Here is a 22,057-nt window from a genome sequence, read left to right on the forward strand (position 1 = left end):
GATAGCAGATGTTCTGAAAGAGCTGCAAAACCTGGACCCGTACAAATCAGCTGGGCTTGACAATCTGGACCCGCTATTTCTGAAACTATCTGCCGCCATTGTCGCAACCCCTATTACCAGCCTGTTCAACCTCTCTTTCATATCGTCTGAGATCCCCAAGGATTGAAAGCTGCCGCAGTCATCCCCCTCTTCAAAGGGGGAGACACCCTGGACCCAAACTGCTATAGACCTATATCCATCCTGCCCTACCTATCTAAGGTCTTCGAAAGCCAAGTCAACAAACAGGTCACTGACCATCTCGAATCCCACCGTACCTTCTCCGCTGTGCAATCTGGTTTCCGAGCCGGTCACGGGTGCACCTCAGCCACGCTCAAGGTACTAAATGATATCATAACCGCCATCGATAAAAGACTACTGTGCAGCCGTCTTCATCGACCTCGCCAAGGCTTTCGACTCTGTCAATCACCAAATTCTTATCGGCAGACTCAACTGCCTCGGTTTTTCGGATGACTGCCTTGCCTGGTTCACCAATTACTTTGCAGACAGAGTTCAGTGTGTCAAATCAGAGGGCATGCTGTCCGGTCCTCTGGCAGTCTCTATGGGGGTGCCACAGGGTTCAATTCTCAGGCCGACTCTTTTCTCTGTATATATCAATGATGTTGCTCTTGCTGCGGGCGATTCCCTGATCCACCTCTACGCAGACGACACCATTCTATATACTTTCGGCCCGTCATTGGACACTGTGCTATCAAACCTCCAAACGAGCTTCAATGCCATACAGCACTCCTTCCGTGGCCTCCAACTGCTCTTAAACGCGAGTAAAACCAAATGCATGCTTTTCAACCGATCGCTGCCTGCACCCGCATGCCCGACTAGCATCACCACCCTGGATGGTTCCAACCTTGAATATGTGGACATCTATAAGTACCTAGGTGTCTGGCTAGACTGCAAACTCTCCTTCCAGACTCACATCAAACATCTCCAATCAAAAATCAAATCCAGAGTCGGCTTTCTATTCCGCAACAAAGCCTCCTTCACTCACGCTGCCAAGCTTACCCTAGTAAAACTGACTATCCTACCGATCCTCGACTTCGGCGATGTCATCTACAAAATGGCTTCCAACACTCTACTCAGCAAACTGGATGCAGTCTATCACAGTGCCATCCGTTTTGTCACTAAAGCACCTTATACCACCCACCACTGCGACTTGTATGCTCTAGTCGGCTGGCCCTCACTACATATTCGTCGCCAGACCCACTGGCTCCAGGTCATCTACAAGTCCATGCTAGGTAAAGCTCCGCCTTATCTCAGCTCACTGGTCACGATGGCAACACCCATCCGTAGCACGCGCTCCAGCAGGTGTATCTCACTGATCATCCCTAAAGCCAACACCTCATTTGGCCGCCTTTCGTTCCAGTACTCTGCTGCCTGTGACTGGAACGATTGCAAAAATCGCTGAAGTTGGAGACTTTATCTCCTCACCAACTTCAAACATCAGCTATCCGAGCAGCTAACCGATCGCTGCAGCTGTACATAGTCTATAGGTAAATAGCTCACCCTTTTTCACCTACCTCATTCCCATACTGTTTTTATACTGTTTTTATTTATTTACTTTTCTGCTCTTTTGCACACCAATATCTCTACCTGTACATGCCCATCTGATCATTTATCACTCCAGTGTTAATCTGCAAAATTGTATTATTTGCCTACCTCCTCATGCCTTTTGCACACATTGTATATAGACTGCCCATTTTTTCTACTGTGTTGTTGACTTGCTAATTGTTTACTCCATGTGTAACTCTGTGTTGTCTGTTCACACTGCTATGCTTTATCTTGGCCAGGTCGCAGTTGCAAATGAGAACTTGTTCTCAACTAGCCTACCTGGTTAAATAAAGGTGAAATAAAATAAAAAAATACACACACACACATTACACACACACACACACACACACACACACACACACACACACACACACACACACACACACACACACACACACACACACACACACACACACACACACACACACACACACACATACACACACACAGGGCTCACACACACACACACAGGGCTCACACACAGGGCTCACACACAGGGCTCACACACAGGGCTCACACCCGCCAAATGGGGGTACATGTTGTCCTTGGCAGGGTTGAATGTCTATATCACCAGCCACGTTGGTGGGTTGAATGTCTATATCACCAGCCATGTTGGTGGGTTGAATGTCTATATCACCAGCCACGTTGGTGGGTTGAATGTCTATATCACCAGCCACGTTGGTGGGTTGAATGTCTATATCACCAGCCATGTTGGTGGGTTGAATGTCTATATCACCAGCCATGTTGGTGGGTTGAATGTCTATATCACCAGCCACGTTGGTGGGTTGAATGTCTATATCACCAGCCATGTTGGTGGGTTGAATGTCTATATCACCAGCCACGTTGGTGGGTTGAATGTCTATATCACCAGCCACGTTGGTGGGTTGAATGTCTATATCACCAGCCACGTTGGTGGGTTGAATGTCTATATCACCAGCCATGTTGGTGGGTTGAATGTCTATATCACCAGCCACGTTGGTGGGTTGAATGTCTATATCACCAGCCACGTTGGTGGGTTGAATGTCTATATCACCAGCCATGTTGGTGGGTTGAATGTCTATATCACCAGCCACGTTGGTGGGTTGAATGTCTATATCACCAGCCACGTTGGTGGGTTGAATGTCTATATCACCAGCCACGTTGGTGGGTTGAATGTCTATATCACCAGCCACGTTGGTGGGTTGAATGTCTATATCACCAGCCACGTTGGTGGGTTGAATGTCTATATCACCAGCCACGTTGGTGGGTTGAATGTCTATATCACCAGCCACGATGGTGGGTTGAATGTCTATATCACCAGCCACGTTGGTGGGTTGAATGTCTATATCACCAGCCACGTTGGTGGGTTGAATGTCTATATCACCAGCCACGTTGGTGGGTTGAATGTCTATATCACCAGCCACGTTGGTGGGTTGAATGTCTATATCACCAGCCACGTTGGTGGGTTGAATGTCTATATCACCAGCCATGTTGGTGGGTTGAATGTCTATATCACCAGCCATGTTGGTGGGTTGAATGTCTATATCACCAGCCACGTTGGTGGGTTGAATGTCTATATCACCAGCCACGTTGGTGGGTTGAATGTCTATATCACCAGCCACGTTGGTGGGTTGAATGTCTATATCACCAGCCACGTTGGTGGGTTGAATGTCTATATCACCAGCCATGTTGGTGGGTTGAATGTCTATATCACCAGCCACGTTGGTGGGTTGAATGTCTATATCACCAGCCACGTTGGTGGGTTGAATGTCTATATCACCAGCCATGTTGGTGGGTTGAATGTCTATATCACCAGCCACGTTGGTGGGTTGAATGTCTATATCACCAGCCACGTTGGTGGGTTGAATGTCTATATCACCAGGCCACGTTGGTGGGTTGAATGTCTATATCACCAGCCATGTTGGTGGGTTGAATGTCTATATCACCAGCCACGTTGGTGGGTTGAATGTCTATATCACCAGCCACGTTGGTGGGTTGAATGTCTATATCACCAGCCACGTTGGTGGGTTGAATGTCTATATCACCAGCCACGTTGGTGGGTTGAATGTCTATATCACCAGCCATGTTGGTGGGTTGAATGTCTATATCACCAGCCACGTTGGTGGGTTGAATGTCTATATCACCAGCCATGTTGGTGGGTTGAATGTCTATATCACCAGCCACGTTGGTGGGTTGAATGTCTATATCACCAGCCACGTTGGTGGGTTGAATGTCTATATCACCAGCCATGTTGGTGGGTTGAATGTCTATATCACCAGCCATGTTGGTGGGTTGAATGTCTATATCACCAGCCACGTTGGTGGGTTGAATGTCTATATCACCAGCCACGTTGGTGGGTTGAATGTCTATATCACCAGCCACGTTGGTGGGTTGAATGTCTATATCACCAGCCACGTTGGTGGGTTGAATGTCTATATCACCAGCCACGTTGGTGGGTTGAATGTCTATATCACCAGCCACGTTGGCAGGGTTGAATGTCTATATCACCAGCCACGTTGGTGGGTTGAATGTCTATATCACCAGCCACGTTGGTGGGTTGAATGTCTATATCACCAGCCACGTTGGTGGGTTGAATGTCTATATCACCAGCCACGTTGGTGGGTTGAATGTCTATATCACCAGCCATGTTGGCAGGTTGAATGTCTATATCACCAGCCACGTTGGTGGGTTGAATGTCTATATCACCAGCCACGTTGGTGGGTTGAATGTCTATATCACCAGCCACGTTGGCAGGGTTGAATGTCTATATCACCAGCCACGTTGGTGGGTTGAATGTCTATATCACCAGCCACGTTGGTGGGTTGAATGTCTATATCACCAGCCACGTTGGTGGGTTGAATGTCTATATCACCAGCCACGTTGGTGGGTTGAATGTCTATATCACCAGCCACGTTGGTGGGTTGAATGTCTATATCACCAGCCACGTTGGTGGGTTGAATGTCTATATCACCAGCCACGTTGGCAGGGTTGAATGTCTATATCACCAGCCACGTTGGTGGGTTGAATGTCTATATCACCAGCCACGTTGGTGGGTTGAATGTCTATATCACCAGCCACGTTGGTGGGTTGAATGTCTATATCACCAGCCATGTTGGTGGGTTGAATGTCTATATCACCAGCCACGTTGGCAGGGTTGAATGTCTATATCACCAGCCACGTTGGTGGGTTGAATGTCTATATCACCAGCCACGTTGGTGGGTTGAATGTCTATATCACCAGCCACGTTGGCAGGGTTGAATGTCTATATCACCAGCCACGTTGGTGGGTTGAATGTCTATATCACCAGCCATGTTGGTGGGTTGAATGTCTATATCACCAGCCACGTTGGTGGGTTGAATGTCTATATCACCAGCCATGTTGGTGGGTTGAATGTCTATATCACCAGCCATGTTGGTGGGTTGAATGTCTATATCACCAGCCACGTTGGTGGGTTGAATGTCTATATCACCAGCCATGTTGGTGGGTTGAATGTCTATATCACCAGCCACGTTGGTGGGTTGAATGTCTATATCACCAGCCATGTTGGTGGGTTGAATGTCTATATCACCAGCCACGTTGGTGGGTTGAATGTCTATATCACCAGCCACGTTGGTGGGTTGAATGTCTATATCACCAGCCACGTTGGTGGGTTGAATGTCTATATCACCAGCCATGTTGGTGGGTTGAATGTCTATATCACCAGCCACGTTGGTGGGTTGAATGTCTATATCACCAGCCATGTTGGTGGGTTGAATGTCTATATCACCAGCCACGTTGGTGGGTTGAATGTCTATATCACCAGCCATGTTGGTGGGTTGAATGTCTATATCACCAGCCACGTTGGTGGGTTGAATGTCTATATCACCAGCCACGTTGGTGGGTTGAATGTCTATATCACCAGCCACGTTGGCAGGGTGGTCACACAGAGCATTTGGGTACCATTTTTTTCACCCAAAACCCACATGTAGAAGAAGTTAATTGACCACACCTACTAATTGACTACGACTCCTAATTGACCACACCTACTAATTGACTACGACTCCTAATTGACCACACCTACTAATTGACTACGACTCCTAATTGACCACACCTACTAATTGACTACGACTCCTAATTGGCCACACCTACGAAACGGCCACACCTGATCCTAATGATTGTGTATCTCTGAGCAGAGTGTTTCTGAGCAGGGTGGGAGGAACGAGGTAGATCTCTACATACTGTGTGGTGTTCACACCTGATCCTAATGATTGTGTGTCTCTGAGCAGTGTGGGAGGAACGAGGTAGATCACACACACACACACACACACACGTGTTGCCACTAACCTGGAGGTCTCGGCCACACTTCCCATGTGAGTGAACTGCTGGGAGTAGCCCAGACATTTCTGTAGAGAGAAACACATCCTGTGTTATTAATGTACTATCAACATGTTCTGAATCTATTATAACAGGTTGGACTGATGATATAGACACACACACAGTACCAGTCAAAGGTTTGGACACACCTGCTCATTCCAGGGTTTTTCTTTATTTTTACTATTTTCTACATTGTAGAATAATAGTGAAGACATCAAAATATGAAATACAACATATGGAATCATGTAGTAACCAAAAAAAGTGTTAAACAAATCTAAATATATTTTATATATGATCACAGCGTTTGGAATGAGAAGCTGTATCATGTATTATGACTGGTACTATATGTATGTATGTATGTATGTATGTTGTAATGACATTTGAAAATGTCTTTATTCTTTGTGTGTGTTATGTGTGTACATGTGTGTGTGCCATGTGTGTATGTATGTATGTATGTGTGTGTATGTATGTGTGTGTGTGTTGTGTGTATATTGTTTTATTGTTGGTGCAGTGTGCTCCATGTTAATATATTGTTTTAAATATATTCCTGGGGAGGGCATGTTAATAAGTTGTTATAAGAGTGTTATAACCTGGTGCTGCTGTCGGAGGAGCTCCATGTTAATGCAGTAAGAGTTGTCATAAGAGTGTTATAACCTGGTGCTGCTGTCGGAGGAGCTCCATGTTAATGCAGTAAGAGTTGTCATAAGAGTGTTATAACCTGGTGCTGCTGTCGGAGGAGCTCCATGTTAATGCAGTAAGAGTTGTTATAAGAGTGTTATAACCTGGTGCTGCTGTCGGAGGAGCTCCATGTTAATGCAGTAAGAGTTGTCATAAGAGTGTTATAACCTGGTGCTGCTGTCGGAGGAGCTCCATGTTAATGCAGTAAGAGTTGTCATAAGAGTGTTATAACCTGGTGCTGCTGTCGGAGGAGCTCCATGTTAATGCAGTAAGAGTTGTCATAAGAGTGTTATAACCTGGTGCTGCTGTCAGAGGAGCTCCATGTTAATGCAGTAAGAGTTGTCATAAGAGTGTTATAACCTGGTGCTGCTGTCGGAGGAGCTCCATGTTAATGCAGTTGTTGTATGTTATAACCTGGTGCTGCTGTCGGAGGAGCTCCATGTTAATGCAGTAAGAGTTGTCATAAGAGTGTTATAACCTGGTGAGCATCAGAAGTATGAAATCACTGACTGGTGCACTGGGGACCAAGTAAGGTTAAAGAGTGTTATAACCTGGTGATTTTATATCGGAGGAGCTCCAGTTAATGCAGTAAAGTTGTCATAAAGTGTTATAACGCATGTTAATGTATGTATGTATGTGTGTTGTCAACCATGTTAAAAATGTGTCTGAGTGTTATAACCTGGTGCCCTGTCTGAGTCCATGTTAATTGTTTTATAAGAGTTGTCATATAAATATATTGTTTATAAATATATTCGGAAGAGCTCCATGATGCAATAGAGTTGTTATAAGAGTGTTATAACCTGGTGCTGCTGTCGGAGGAGCTCCATGTTAATGCAGTAAGAGTTGTCATAAGAGTGTTATAACCTGGTGCTGCTGTCGAGGAGGAGCTCCATGTTAATGCAGTAAGAGTTGTCATAAGAGTGTTATAACCTGGTGCTGCTGTCGGAGGAGCTCCATGTTAATGCAGTAAGAGTTGTTATAAGAGTGTTATAACCTGAGTGCTGCTGTCGGAGGAGCTCCATGTTAATGCAGTAAGAGTTGTTATAAGAGTGTTATAACCTGGTGCTGCTGTCGGAGGAGCTCCATGTTAATGCAGTAAGAGTTGTCATAAGAGTGTTATAACCTGGTGCTGCTGTCGGAGGAGCTCCATGTTAATGCAGTAAGAGTTGTCATAAGAGTGTTATAACCTGGTGCTGCTGTCGGAGAGGAGCTCCATGTTAATGCAGTAAGAGTTGTTATAAGAGTGTTATAACCTGGTGCTGCTGTCGGAGGAGCTCCATGAGGCTGTTGTATTGCTCTGAGGAGCGAGGAGAGGAGCGAGACCGAGCCAGAGAGTAGTCCTCCTCACTGACTGGAGCACTGGGGACCTGTGGGGAAACGGAACGGGATACCGAGTCAGTTGTACAACGGAACGCTTTCAACCAAAAATGTGTCTTCCGTATTTAACCTAACCCTTCTGAGTCAGAGAGGAGTGGAAGGGGAGACGAGAGGGGAGGGGGAGAGGAGACAGGGGAGGGAGAGGAGACAGGGGAGAGGAGACAGGAGGGAGGAGGAGAGGGAGAGGAGACATGGGGGAGAGGAGACAAGGGGGAGGAGAGGAGACAGGAGACAGGAGAGGAGACAGGGAGAGGAGACAGGAGAGGGGAGAGAGGAGAGGAGACAGGAGAGGAGACAGGGAGAGGAGACAGGAGGAGGGGAGAGGAGACAGGGGGGAGGGGGAGAGGAGACAGGAGGGGAGAGGAGACAGGGAGAGGAGACAGGAGGGAGGAGACAGGGGAAGAGGAGACAGGGGGAGGGAAGAGGAGACAGGGGGAGAGGAGACAGGGGGAGGAGAGGAGACAGGAGGAGGGGGGAGAGGAGACAGGGGGAGAGGAGACAGGGGAGGAGAGGAGACAGGGACAGGAGAGGAGACAGGGGGAGAGGAGACAGGGGGAGAGGAGACAGGGGAGAGGAGACAGGGGAGAGGAGAATGGGGGAGAGGAGACAGGGGGAGAGGAGACAGGGGGAGAGGAGACAGGGGGAGAGGAGAGAGGAGACAGGAGAGAGGAGACAGGAGAGAGGAGACAGGGGAGGAGGAGAGGAGAGGAGAGAGGGAGGAGACAGGAGGAGAGGAGACAGGGGGAGAGGAGACAGGGAGGAGGGGAGGAGAGGAAATTGTAAGGAGACAAGGGGATGGAGAGGAACACATAAAGAGGGATGACACACACAAAGACAATTACAGAGGAGACAGGGGGAGAGGAGACAGAGTGGAGAGGAGAGGAGAGAGTGACAGGAGAGAGGAGACAGGGGGAGAGGAGACAGGAGAGGGGAGAGGAGACACAGGAGAGGGACAGGGGGAGAGGAGACAGGACACACACACACACACAGAGGAGACAGGGGAGAGGAGACAGGAGGTCTTGGACAGGGTCCTCTCCATCTGTTCCTGGAGAGGAGACTGGAGAGGAGACAGGGGGAGTTCCTCCTTTCCCTCCAGGGGGAGAGGGGTGGAGGAGTGGAGAAATTGTAATCCCTCAAGGGATGCCCTCATAAACCTATGTGACACACACAAGTCCTCCTCGTGTTGCAGAACTACAGGTGACAACAAGTGAGATCCACCTTGGTGAGTCAACAGGCAGAGATTATATCTCACACCTCCCACACACACCAACACACACACAATCCTCCTCGTGTTGCAGAACACACACAGAGGTGTCTTGGCCTCCCCTTGGTGATGTTACAGGCTTCAGGCCTCCCTCCTCTCCCCTCCTCTTCCCCCTGCCCCTCCTTAACACCCACAGTCCTCCTCGTGTTGCAGAACTACAGTGTGAGGAGTAAAAGCCTCCACCTTGGTGATGTCTACAGGCCCTCCTCAGGGGGACTCCCCCTGCCCTCCTTAACACCCACAGTCCTCCTCGTGTTGCAGAACTACAGTGTGAGGGTAAAAGCCTCCACCTTGGTGATGTCTACAGGCAGGCCTCCCTCCCTCCTCCCTCCCCCTGCCCTCCTTAACACCCACAGTCCTCCTCGTGTTGCAGAACTACAGTGTGAGGAGTAAAAGCCTCCACCTTGGTGATGTCTACAGGCAGGCCTCCCTCCTCTCCCTCCCCTGCCCTCCTTAACACCCACAGTCCTCCTCGTGTTGCAGAACTACAGTGTGAGGAGTAAAAGCCTCCACCTTGGTGATGTCTACAGGCAGTCCTCCTCCTCTCCCTCCCCCTGCCCTCCTTAACACCCACAGTCCTCCTCGTGTTGCAGAACTACAGTGTGAGGAGTAAAAGCCTCCACCTTGGTGATGTCTACAGGCAGGCCTCCCTCCTCTCCCTCCCCTGCCCCTTAACACCCACAGTCCTCCTCGTGTTGCAGAACAGGGGAAAGGGGAGAGGAGAGAGTGTGAGGAAAAAGTCCTCCAGACAGGGGGAAAGGAAAGCCTCCACCTTGGTGATGTCTACCCTCTCCCTCCTCCTTAACACCCCTCCTACTCCCTCCCCTTGGTGATGGAAAGGCAGGCCTCCCTCCTCTCCTCCCCCCCTGCCCTCCTTAACACCCACAGTCCTCCTCGTGTTGCAGAACTACAGTGTGAGGAGTAAAAGCCTCCACCTTGGTGATGTCTACAGGCAGGCCTCCCTCCTCTCCCTCCCCTGCCCTCCTTAACACCCACAGTCCTCCTCGTGTTGCAGAACTACAGTGTGAGGAGTAAAAGCCTCCACCTTGGTGATGTCACAGGCAGGCCTCCCTCCTCTCCCTCCCCTGCCCTCCTTAACACCCACAGTCCTCCTCGTGTTGCAGAACTACAGTGTGAGGAGTAAAAGCCTCCACCTTGGTGATGTCTACAGGCAGGCCTCCTCCTCTCCCTCCCCCTGCCCTCAACACCCACAGTCCTCCTCGTGTTGCAGAACTACAGTGTGAGGAGTAAAAGCCTCCACCTTGGTTCTCCATCCCTCCATCCCTCCCTCCTCCCTCCCCTCCCTCCCCTGCCCTCCTTAACACCCACAGTCCTCCTCGTGTTGCAGAACTACAGTGTGAGTAGTAAAAGCCTCCACCTTGGTGATGTCTACAGGCAGGCCTCCTCCTCTCCCTCCCCCTGCCCTCAACACCCACAGTCCTCCTCGTGTTGCAGAACTACAGTGTGAGGAGTAAAAGCCTCCACCTTGGTGATGTCTACAGGCAGGCCTCCCTCCTCCTGCCCTCCTTAACACCCACAGTCCTCCTCGTGTTGCAGAACTACAGTGTGAGGAGTAAAAGCCTCCACCTTGGTGATGTCTACAGGCAGGCCTCCCTCCTCTCCCTCCCCCTGCCCTCCTTAACACCCACAGTCCTCCTCGTGTTGCAGAACTACAGTGTGAGGAGTAAAAGCCTCCACCTTGGTGATGTCTACAGGCAGGCCTCCCTCCTCCTGCCCTCCTTAACACCCACAGTCCTCCTCGTGTTGCAGAACTACAGTGTGAGGAGTAAAAGCCTCCACCTTGGTGATGTCTACAGGCAGGCCTCCCTCCTCTCCCTCCCCCTGCCCTCAACACCCACAGTCCTCCTCGTGTTGCAGAACTACAGTGTGAGGAGTAAAAGCCTCCACCTTGGTGATGTCTACAGGCAGGCCTCCCTTGGTGGCGCTGATCATCTGGTCCAGTCCTTTAGCGTGTCGGAGATGGACCGCCGCTCCCTGCATGTCCTTCATCTGTTTAGAACGCAGCGCCGCGCGGACGAACGCCTGGCGCCGCAGCAACAGGAAGTCCAACTGCTGCTGGGCTGCACCACAGGAAGGGACGTCACAGGGGGGAGGGAGTCAGGATGTGGATGTATGTGTGAGGGAGGGGGAGAGGGAAATGTGTGTGTGTGTGTGTGTGTGTGTGTGTAGGGAGACAGAGTAGCTAATGTCGAGGTGTCAATGGGAGAATGAATTTGTTCACGTCAAGGGATGAATATAACACATCGATGAATATGTGCACACACACACACACACACACACACACACACACACACACACACACACACACACACACACACACACACACACACACACACACACCTTTAAGCCCCAGTCTGGAGCCCTGTGTTGTGTTGCCTCCGGAACCTGGTGTGGGAGGGGTCGGGGCTTTGCCTTTCTGGACTGGAGCTCCCACTGCAGGCTGGAAGGGGGGGGGGGGACGAGAGAGAGACAGAGAGAGAGAGAGAGAGAGAGAGAGAGAGAGAGAGAGAGAGAGAGAGAGACGAGAGACAGAGAGAGAGAGAGAGAGAGAGAGAGAGAGAGAGATACGAGAGACAGAGAGAGACGAGAGAGAGAGATACGAGAGACAGAGAGAGAGAGATGAGAGACGAGAGACGAGAGACAGAGAGAGACGAGAGAGACAGAGAGAGAGACAGAGAGAGACGAGAGAGAGAGAGAGACGAGAGAGACAGAGAGAGAGAGACGAGAGAGAGAGAGAGAGAGAGAGAGAGAGAGAGAGACGAGAGAGAGAGAGAGAGAGAGAGAGACAGAGACAGAGAGAGAGAGAGAGAGAGAGACAGAGAGAGAGAGAGAGAGACGAGAGACGAGAGAGAGAGAGAGAGAGAGAGAGAGAGAGAGACAGAGAGAGAGACAGAGAGAGAGACAGAGAGAGACGAGAGACAGAGAGAGAGAGAGAGAGAGAGAGAGAGAAAGAGAGAGAGAGACGAGAGACAGAGAGAGAGAGAGAGAGAGAGATAGAGAGACAGAGAGAGAGAGAGAGACGAGAGACAGAGAGAGAGAGAGAGAGAGAGAGAGACAGAGAGAGAGAGAGAGAGAGAGAGAGAGAGAGAGACGAGAGAGACAGAGAGAGACAGAGAGAGAGAGACGAGAGAGAGACAGAGAGAGAGAGACGAGAGAGACGAGAGAGACGAGAGAGAGAGATACGAGAGACGAGAGACGAGAGAGAGAGATACGAGAGACAGAGAGAGACGAGAGAGAGAGACGAGAGACAGAGAGAGACGAGAGACAGACGAGAGAGACAGAGAGAGACGAGAGAGACGAGAGAGACGAGAGAGACAGAGAGAGACAGAGAGAGAGACGAGAGAGACAGAGAGAGAGACGAGAGAGACAGAGAGAGAGAGAGAGACGGAAACGAGAGAGAGAGAGAGAGAGAGAGAGAGAGAGAGAGAGAGAGAGAGAGAGAGAGAGAGAGAGACAGAGAAGAGAGAGAGAGAAGAGAGAGGAGACGAGAGAGGAGACGAGAGAGAGTTAAGTGAACGGAAGTTAAATATTGTAAGCATGAACATACTCCCTGTTCTGCGTGTCCAGGACATAGCATCCATATTTTCCCACTTTCCAGAACAATCTTGAGAGTCAAGAAATCTCATGACATCATCAGTATCAGTATAATAGGTCATGGTGGTTACCTTGGCCAATTCCCCTGTTCCGTCCTCGTCCTCTGCGTCTGCGTCCTGATTGGCTAGTTTCATGGCCGTCTCCAGGACGCCCATGAAGTTCTGCTGGCTGCTCTCTGAGCCCTGCAGCGGAGGACAGCCTGGGCCACAACAACACAGTACATAGTAAACACAGAACAAAACCACGCTACGGTGTAAACGCTACAAACACGCTACAAACATGCTACAGACACGCTACGGTGTACACGCTACAAACACGTTACAAACACGCTACAAACACGCTACTGTGTACACGCTACAAACACGCTACAAACACGCTACAAACATGCTACAAACATGCTACAAACACGCTACGGTGTACATGCTACAAACACGCTACGGTGTACACGCTACAAACACGCTACAAACACGCTATGGTGTACACGCTACAAACACGCTACGTGTACACGCTACAAGGTCACAGTGCGCTACGGTACACGCTACATACACGCTACAAACACGCTACGGTGTACACGCTACAAACACGCTTTACAAACACGGTGTAACACAAAACGCTACGGTGTACACGCTACAAACACGCTCAACGGAGTAAACACTACGGTGTACACGCTACAAACCCCACGCTACGGCGATAGGGTAAGTAATCCTTCTCACCCCCCACCCCCCTAAAAGATTTAGATGCACTATTGTAAACGCTGGACAAACACGTATACACCAATAAACACGCTACTAAATGACAAAATGTAACATTTTCTTGATTTTGTTTTACACGCTCACAAACACCTATGATTAAAATTACAGACACTCTACATGCTTTGTAAGTAGGAAAACCTGCAAAATCACAAACACTTATTCTCCCCACTGTAGACGATACAAACACGCAGTTAAATGCAGGTTACCGCTACAAACACGTTGACGGCGTACACGCCTACATACACCTACAAACACGTATTACGGTGTACACGCACAACACACGCACAGAAAAAACACGTACGATATACAAGCAGGTATACATTACACGTGTGAACGGAGTCATTCACGCTACAAACACGCTGTCTCCTTTGCTCTTGTGTGTGTGTGAGTACACGCTGAACAAACAGTCATTTCTTTGACACGCTACAAACACGCCAGTCATTTCTTTGATGTGTGTACACGTGTGTGCCACGGTGTGCTACATTCTCTTGTGCCCTGTGTGTGTGTCGTGAGTCCGTGAACCAAACACGCTTTACGGCGTACACGCGCTAAACATGCGCTACGGCGTCTCACGCTCAAACCCCCTCTACTGGCTTTGTACATCCTCGGAGTACACGCTACAAACTGCCTGGGGCTGGGACGGAGTACACGCTACAAACACGCACACGGCGTACACGCACACAAACACGCTCCACTGGCGCACAAAACGCCTACAAACACGCTACATTGGTGATGGAGGTGCGTACACCCTTTATATACAATCCACACGCTACGGCGTACACGCTACAAACACGCTGCAGGGGGGCTGCACACGCTGGAGGAAACACGCTGAACGGCGTACCACTGCATCTCCTGAGGACAAAGAGGGATGAGAAGAAAGAGTTGCGCTACGGTGAGACACGCTACAAACACGTCTCACAAATTACGACGGTGTACACGCTAGGATCAAACACGCTTTTTCATTGTGATCTAAAAGGGAAAACTGATCACAAACACGCTGAGACACTATGAATATAGACCCACGTCTCAAAGGTCTTTAGGGATGAGACTGACACTATGCGTAGACCCTGGTCTTCTAGCCTCTAGCAGGTCTTTGGGGATGAGACTGAGAACTATGAATAAACCCTGGTCTTCTAGTCTCAAGGTCAGGGGGAAGACAAAACACTACCAATATAGACAAGTCTCTAGCAGGTCCCAAAGCAGGTCTTTAGGGATGAGACTGACACTATGAATTAGACCCTGGTCTTCTAGTCTCTACAGGTCTTTAGGGATGTTTCAAATGAATACAGGCCCTAGTAGTGCAGCAGGTCCCTAAATGCAGTGTATTTAACCTGGACTAGAACAAAATCAAACAATGTGATTTTCTTGATTTTGCAAACAAAGGTTGGGAGGGAGAGGAGGTGAAGAGGTGGTGGGGATTGACCTCTCACATGAAGTGTACCCTGGTTAAAATTACAGACCTCTACATGCTTTGTAGGGATCAAATACTTGAAAATCAGCAGTGTATCAAATACTTGTTCTCCCCACTGTAGATGAGGTAAAAGCTGCAAATAAATACAGACCTGGTTTTCTTTTTTCAGAGGTGGAGGAGAGGGGAGAAGGTGAGGAGGTGGTGGAGACCTGAGAGGAGAGGGAAGAGGTGGTGGAGAGGATCCAGAGTTGAATGAGACCTATGGTTAAAAGTTACAGTAGGTTTTAGAGGACATGCACACAAGGTGGTGAGAGGGACACACACACACACAGGAAAACAGGTGGTGGAGAGGGAAAAAACATTAGTACGATATATCCAAGCAGGTATACATTACAGTGTGTGTGAGAGGAGACGTGAAGAGGTGGTAGATGAGGTGTCAAAAGCATGGAAGTTTTGGAGAAGGTTAGGTGGTCTTTGTGGACAGGTGTGTGTGAGAGTGAGTGGAGTGTGTGTGTGTGTGTGTGTGTGTGTGTGAGGGTGTGTGGACGTGAACCACCAGTGGTTGAAGAGGTGGTGGTACCTGGTGGTGAGGGAAGGTGGAGAGGAGAGGGAACCACCAGTTGATTTCTTTGATGTGAAGAGGTGGTGGAGAGGGAGTGGTGTGGAAGTGTGGTGTGTGTGTGTGAGTGGAGTGTGACAGAGGGACAGTGTACGGAACCACCAGTCACACAGAGGGAAAAAACATTGGTAGTGGGAGATATGGTCCAAGGGAGAGTAGGTACATTACAGTGGAGAGGTGGTGGAGAGGTGGTGGAGTGGAGGTGGTGTGAGCTTTTGGAGAGGAAAAGGATGGAACTTTGGAGTTCTGTCAAGAGGTTGCTGAGGGAACGGTGTAGTGTGCCTGGGGCTGGGAGGTGCTGTGTGTGTGGGAGTGAGGTGTGAGGTACGTGGAACCACCAGTCTTTGAGGTGGTGGTGGAGAGGTGGTGGCTGACGTGGACCAGTCAACCAGATGGGTGTGTGTGTGTGTGTGTGACATGTGGTGATGGAGGTGTGTGTGTGTGTGTGTGTGTGTGTGTGTGTGTGAAAGTGTGTTGTGTATACCAATCCAGTCATTCCATTAAAGTATGTGTGTAGAGGGAGATGGAGCTGGTGGAGTGCAGGGGGAGGTGGAGGGGAGGAGGTGGAGGGCCTCTTTTGCTCTTGGGTCCCCTCTGCTGCAGAAGAGAGGAGGAGAGGTGGTAGTCTGTCCATCCTCTTTAACGAGGTCAGGGCACACTGAGGAGAGAGGTGAAGAGAGGAGGTGGAGGTGGTGGAGAGGGCTGATCTAGAGGTCCTGATCTACACAGGTTCCCCATGTCCTCTTTTTCACACACACAAAACACAAACTGATCACAGATCAACACTCTCCACTGAGACTGGACACTATGAATATAGACCCAGATCTAGAGCTAGCAGGTCTTTGGAGGATGAGAGGTGACACTTTGAAAAGACCCTGGAAGAGGTGGTGGAATCCATCAGGTCATTGGGGAGTATGTGAGACTGAGACAGGAGGTGAATACAGACCCTGGTGAGTGGGGGAGGTCTTTAGGGATGGACTGACACTGGGTGAATATAGACCCTGGAGGTGTCTCTAGCAGGTCTTTGGGGATGAGACTGAGGGAGGTGAGAATAGGAGACCCTGGTGGGAGGTGGTGGGGGGGTCTCTAGCAGGTCTTTAGGGATGAGACTGACAGATGAGGAGTAGACCCTGGTCTAGTTCTAGCAGGTCTTTAGGGATTGAGATCTAAAAGGGAAACAGAGGTGGAGGGAGAGTCTCTAGCAGGTCTTTCAGAGACTGACACTATGAATACAGACCCTGGTCTTCTAGTCTCTAGTAGGTCTTTGGGGATGAGACTGACACTAGGGGAGGTGGAGAGGGAGAGGATACAGACCCTGGAGAGGTGGTGGAGAGAGGGAGAGGACTGGTCTTCTAGTCTCTAGCAGGTCTTTAGGGATGAGACTGACACTATGAATACAGACCCTGGTCTTCTAGTCTCTAGCAGGTCTTTGGGGATGAGATGACAGGATGAATACAGACCCTGGTCTTCTAGTCTCTAGCAGGTCTGGAGGGGAGGGATGAGGTTGGAAATGGAAGCCTAGGTAGGCCCTAGGAGGTGAAGAGGTGGTGGATAGGGAAGGTGAAGAGGTGTGGATTGATAAGGAGGTGGAAGAGGACCTGGAGGTGGGGAGAGGTAGAGGAGGTGAGGTCCAGAGGAGGTGAGGTGGTGGAGCCTCTAGGAGGGAAGAGGTGGTGGAGAGTTGGTGGAGAGGAGGAGGTGGTGGAGAGGGAGGGAGGTGGAGAGGAGGTGAAGAGGGGAGGGAGGGAGGGAGGTGAAGAGGTGGTGGAGAGAGGAGAGGAGAAGGAGGTGGGTGGAGAGGGAGGGAGAGGAGGTGGTGGAGGTGGTGGAGAGGGAGAGGTGGAGGAGAGGAGAGGGTGAAGAGGTGGTGGAGAGGGAGAGGAGGTGAAGAGGTGGTGGAGAGGGAGAGGAGGGAAGAGGTGGTGGAGAGGGAGAGGAGGTGAAGAGGTGGTGGAGAGGGAGAGGAGGTGAAGAGGTGGGTGAGAGGTGGTGGAGAGAGGGAGAGGAGGTGGAGAGGTGGTGGGAGAGGAGAGGAGGTGGAGAGGGAGGAGGTGAAGAGGTGGTGGAGAGGGAGAGGAGGTGGAGGTGGTGGAGAGGGAGAGGAGGTGAAGAGGTGGTGGAGAGGAGGTGAGAGTGGGGAGAGGAGGTGGAAGAGAGGGTGGAGAGGTGAAGAGGTGGAGAGAAGAGAGGGGGAGAGGGAGAGGAGGTGGAGAGGTGGTGGGGAGAGGAGGTGAAGAGGTGGTGGAGAGGGAGAGGTGAAGAGGTGGAGAGGAGGTGGAGAGGTGGTGGAGAGGAGGAGGAGAGGAGGTGAAGAGGTGGTGGAGAGGGAGGGAGAGGAGGTGGAGGTGGAGAGGTGGTGGAGGTGGTGGAGGTGGTGGAGAGGGAGGAGGTGGAGAGGTGGTGGAGAGAGGAGTGGAGGTGGAGAGGTGGTGGAGAGGGAGAGGAGGTGAAGAGGTGGTGGAGAGGGAGAGGAGGTGAAGAGGTGGTGGAGAGGGGGAGAGGTGGTGGGAGGAGAGGAGGTGGAAGAGGTGGTGGAGAGGGAGGGAGGAGGTGAAGAGGTGGTGGAGAGGGGGTGGAGAGGAGGGAAGGAGGTGAGAAGAGGTGGTGGAGAGGGAGAGGAGGTGGAAGAGGTGGTGGAGAGGGAGAGGAGGTGAAGAGGTGGTGGAGAGGAGGTGGAGAGGAGGAGGGTGGAGGAGGGGAGAGGAGGTGGAGAGGGAGAGGAGGTGGAGAGGTGGTGGAGAGAGGAGGTGGAGAGGTGGTGGAGAGGGAGAGGGGAAAGGAGGTGAGAGGTGGTGGAGGGAGGAGGTGAAGAGGTGGTGGAGAGGTGGTGGAGAGGAGGGAGAGGGTGGAGAGGGAGAGGAGGTGGAGGAGGTGGAGGAGGAGAGGAGGTGGGAGGGAGAGGAGGTGGAGAGGTGGTGGAGAGGAGAGGAGGTGAAGAGGTGGTGGAGAGAGGGAAGAGGTGGTGGAGAGGGAGAGGAGGTGGAGGGAGAGGAGGTGAAGAGGTGGTGGAGAGGGGAGAGGAGGTGAAGAGGTGGTGGAGAGGAGAGGAGGTGAAGAGGTGGTGGAGAGGGAGAGGAGGTGGAGGGGAGAGAGGTGGTGGAGGAGGTGAAGAGGTGGTGGAGAGGGAGAGGAGGTGAAGAGGTGGTGGAGAGGAGAGGAGGTGGAGAGGTGGTGGAGAGGGAAAGACAAGGAGGTGTGGAGAGGTGGTGAGAGGGAGAGGAGGTGAAGAGGTGGTGGAGAGGGAGAGGAGGTGAAGAGGTGGTGAGAGAGGGAGAGGAGGTGGAGAGGTGGTGAGAGGGAGAGGAGGTGGTGGTGGAGGAGGAGGGAGGAAGAGGGAGGTGAGAGAGGTGGTGAAGGGAGAGGAGGTGGAGAGGTGGAGGGAGAGGAGGTGAGAGAGGTGGTGGAGGAGGGAGAGGAGGTGAAGAGGTGGTGGAGAGGGAGAGGAGGTGAAGAGGTGGTGGAGAGGGAGGGAGAGGAGGTGAAGAGGTGGTGGAGAGGGGAGAGGAGGTGGAGAGGTGGTGGAGAGGGAGAGGAGGTGAAGAGGTGGTAAAGAGGGAGAGGAGGTGAAGAGGTGAGAGGGGAGAGAGGAGGTGAAGAGGTGGTGGAGAGGGAGAGGAGGTGGAGAGGTGGTGGAGAGGGAGAGGGAGGTGGAGGAGGTGGGAGGAGAGGTGGTGGAGAGAGGAGAGAAGGTGGTGGAGAGAGGAGGTGGAGAGGAGGTGGAGAGGTGGTGGAGAGGGAGAGGAGAGAGGTGGTGGAGAGAGGTGGAGAGGTGGTGGAGAGGGAGAGGAGGTGGAGAGGAGAGGAGGTGGAGAGAGGAGGTGAAGAGGAGAGGAGGTGAAGAGGGAGGTGGAGGAGGGGAGAGAGGTGGATGGGTGGGTGAATAAAGGGGAGAGAGGAGAGAGGAGGTGGAGAGGTGGTGGAGGGAGAGAGGAGGTGAAGAGGTGGTGGAGAGGGAGAGGAGGTGGAGAGGTGGTGGAGAGGGAGAGGAGGTGAAGAGGAGATGGGTGGGTGAATAAAGGGAGAGGAGGTGAAGAGGGAGAGGAGGTGAAGAGGTGGTGGAGAGGTGGTGGAGAGGTGTAGTCAGGTGGGTGTGTTCCTGTACATTGCCAACATGCCAGATCTCACAATGGCTGGATAGGTCACAGGAGGTTGGTGGCACCATAACTGGGGAGGATGGGGCTCGTAGTAATGACTGGAGCAGAATAGGTGGAATGGTACCAAATACATCAGACACATGGTTTCCATGTGCTCCGTTCAGGCCATTATTATGAGCCGTCCTCCCCTCACCAGCCTCCACTGGGATAGGTGTTGAACATATCAGCTAACCACATCATGTGACACAGCAACTTGATGTCAGACTGAGCAGTCGATGACGTGGCACGCAGCTATTGGTTGATGCAATGCAGCAGCTGGCATCTAGTCAGACAGGAACACCACCTTGTTTACTTTTACAACACTACATTCCTAAAGACAATTATGGACTTTTTACTCCATTTTCCCTGACTCCTAAAAGTACTTTGTTACACTTTGAATGCTTAGCAGGACAGGAAACTGGTCCAATTCACACACTTATCAAGAGAACCTCTCATCCCTACTGCCTCTGATCTGGCGGACTCACTAAACACACGTGCATCTTTTGTAAATGATGTCAGACTGTGCCCCTGGCTATCTGTACATTTAAAAAAACATTACATTTTTTGCTAAATATAAAGGAATTTGAAATGATTTTTACGTTTACTTTTGATAGTACTCAAGTAGTATTTTGCAGAGTGACTTGAGATATTTTCAATTAAAGTATCTTTACTTTAACTCAAGTATGACAGTTGGGTCCTTTTCCCACCATTACAGTACATGGATTCCACCTGGGAAAGTGTGCGTGTCCTTCTCATTTAACTCCTACAGGTTTTACAGGACCTCACTGCTGCCTCGTCTTTCTCTGCCATTTCTGACACTGTTAACGATGACGACGTAGTGGTGGAGAGTCAACTTCAAAATAATGGATTCCTCGACCCCCGGTGTCAACTTCCATTTCTGAGTGTCCCGATTCGATTTCGCTAGGAATCAACTCCTACGATTCAGTATTTTTTAGATAGGAGGAGAATGATTGGTTGCCGTACACAAACACTCAAATCTTTCAAAGCGAGCTAGCGAGGGACAGAGAGAGAGAGAGAGAGGAGGCACAGTATAGGCAGGTCAGATCCTTTAACCCCTAGTGGAGGTCCGTGGAGGTCCTTTATCCCCTAGTGGAGGTCCGTTAACCCCTAGTGGAGGTCCGTTAACCCCTAGTGAAGGTCCTTTAACCCCTAGTGGAGGTCCTTTAACCCCTAGTGGAGGTCCTTTAACCCCTAGTGGAGGTCCGTGGAGGTCCTTTATCCCCTAGTGGAGGTCCGTTAACCCCTAGTGGAGGTCCTTTAACCCCTAGTGGAGGTCCTTTAACCCCTAGTGGAGGTCCTTTAACCCCTAGTGGAGGTCCTTTAACCCCTAGTGGAGGTCCTTTAACCCCTAGTGGAGGTCCTTTAACCCCTAGTGGAGGTCCTTTAACCCCTAGTGGAGGTCCTTTAACCCCTAGTGGAGGTCCTTTAACCCCTAGTGGAGGTCCTTTAACCCCTAGTGGAGGTCCATTAACCCCTAGTGGAGGTCCTTTAACCCCTAGTGGAGGTCCTTTAACCCCTAGTGGAGGTCCTTTAACCCCTAGTGGAGGTCCTTTAACCCCTAGTGGAGGTCCTTTAACCCCTAGTGGAGGTCCTTTATCCCCTAGTGGAGGTCCTTTAACCCCTAGTGGAGGTCCATTAACCCCTAGTGGAGGTCCTTTAACCCCTAGTGGAGGTCCTTTAACCCCTAGTGGAGGTCCTTTAACCCCTAGTGGAGGTCCTTTAACCCCTAGTGGAGGTCCTTTAACCCCTAGTGGAGGTCCTTTAACCCCTAGCGGAGGTCCTTTAACCCCTAGCGGAGGTCCTTTTACCCCTAGTGGAGGTCCTTTATCCCCTAGTGGAGGTACTTTAACCCCTAGTGGAGGTACTTTAACCCCTAGTGGAGGTCCTTTAACCCCTAGTGGAGGTCCTTTAACCCCTAGCGGAGGTCCTTTAACCCCTAGTGGAGGTATTTTAACCCCTAGTGGAGGTCCATTAACCCCTAGTGGAGGTCCATTAACCCCAGTGGAGGTCCTTTAACCCCCAGTGGAGGTCCATTAACCCCAGTGGAGGTCCATTAACCCCCAGTGGAGGTCCATTAACCCCCAGTGGAGGTCCATTAACCCCTAGTGGAGGTCCATTAACCCCTAGTGGAGGTCCATTAACCCCTAGTGGAGGTCCATTAACCCCTAGTGGAGGTCCATTAACCCCTAGTGGAGGTCCTTTAACCCCCAGTGGAGGTCCTTTAACCCCCAGTGGAGGTCCTTTAACCCCCAG

The 22,057-nt window shown here is 51.0% G+C and overlaps 1 protein-coding gene and 1 long non-coding RNA gene across 2 annotated transcripts in view; one reads left to right on the plus strand and one right to left on the minus strand.

Annotated features, from left to right (window-relative positions):
• Nucleotides 1-13,352, minus strand: part of LOC127929378 (coiled-coil and C2 domain-containing protein 1A-like) — a 17,278-nt gene extending 3,926 nt beyond the window's left edge. Inside the window, exons 1-5 of the mRNA XM_052517337.1 lie at nt 12,940-13,352; nt 11,615-11,714; nt 11,162-11,334; nt 7,866-7,979; nt 5,905-5,963 (exon numbers count right to left, since the gene is read on the minus strand). Coding sequence (XP_052373297.1) covers nt 5,905-5,963; nt 7,866-7,979; nt 11,162-11,334; nt 11,615-11,714; nt 12,940-13,023 — 530 coding nt within the window. The 5' untranslated portion in view covers nt 13,024-13,352. The remainder of the gene's footprint in view (nt 1-5,904; nt 5,964-7,865; nt 7,980-11,161; nt 11,335-11,614; nt 11,715-12,939) is intronic.
• Nucleotides 2,888-5,878, plus strand: LOC127929379 (uncharacterized). Its single transcript, XR_008134678.1, has 3 exons — nt 2,888-4,104; nt 4,237-4,468; nt 5,495-5,878. It is a non-coding gene; the product is annotated as an uncharacterized LOC127929379 (long non-coding RNA).
• Nucleotides 13,353-22,057: the final 8,705 nt, after the last annotated feature.

The sequence above is a fragment of the Oncorhynchus keta genome, unplaced genomic scaffold, assembly GCF_023373465.1.
Source record: "Oncorhynchus keta strain PuntledgeMale-10-30-2019 unplaced genomic scaffold, Oket_V2 Un_scaffold_713_pilon_pilon, whole genome shotgun sequence".
NCBI lineage: Eukaryota > Metazoa > Chordata > Actinopteri > Salmoniformes > Salmonidae > Oncorhynchus > Oncorhynchus keta.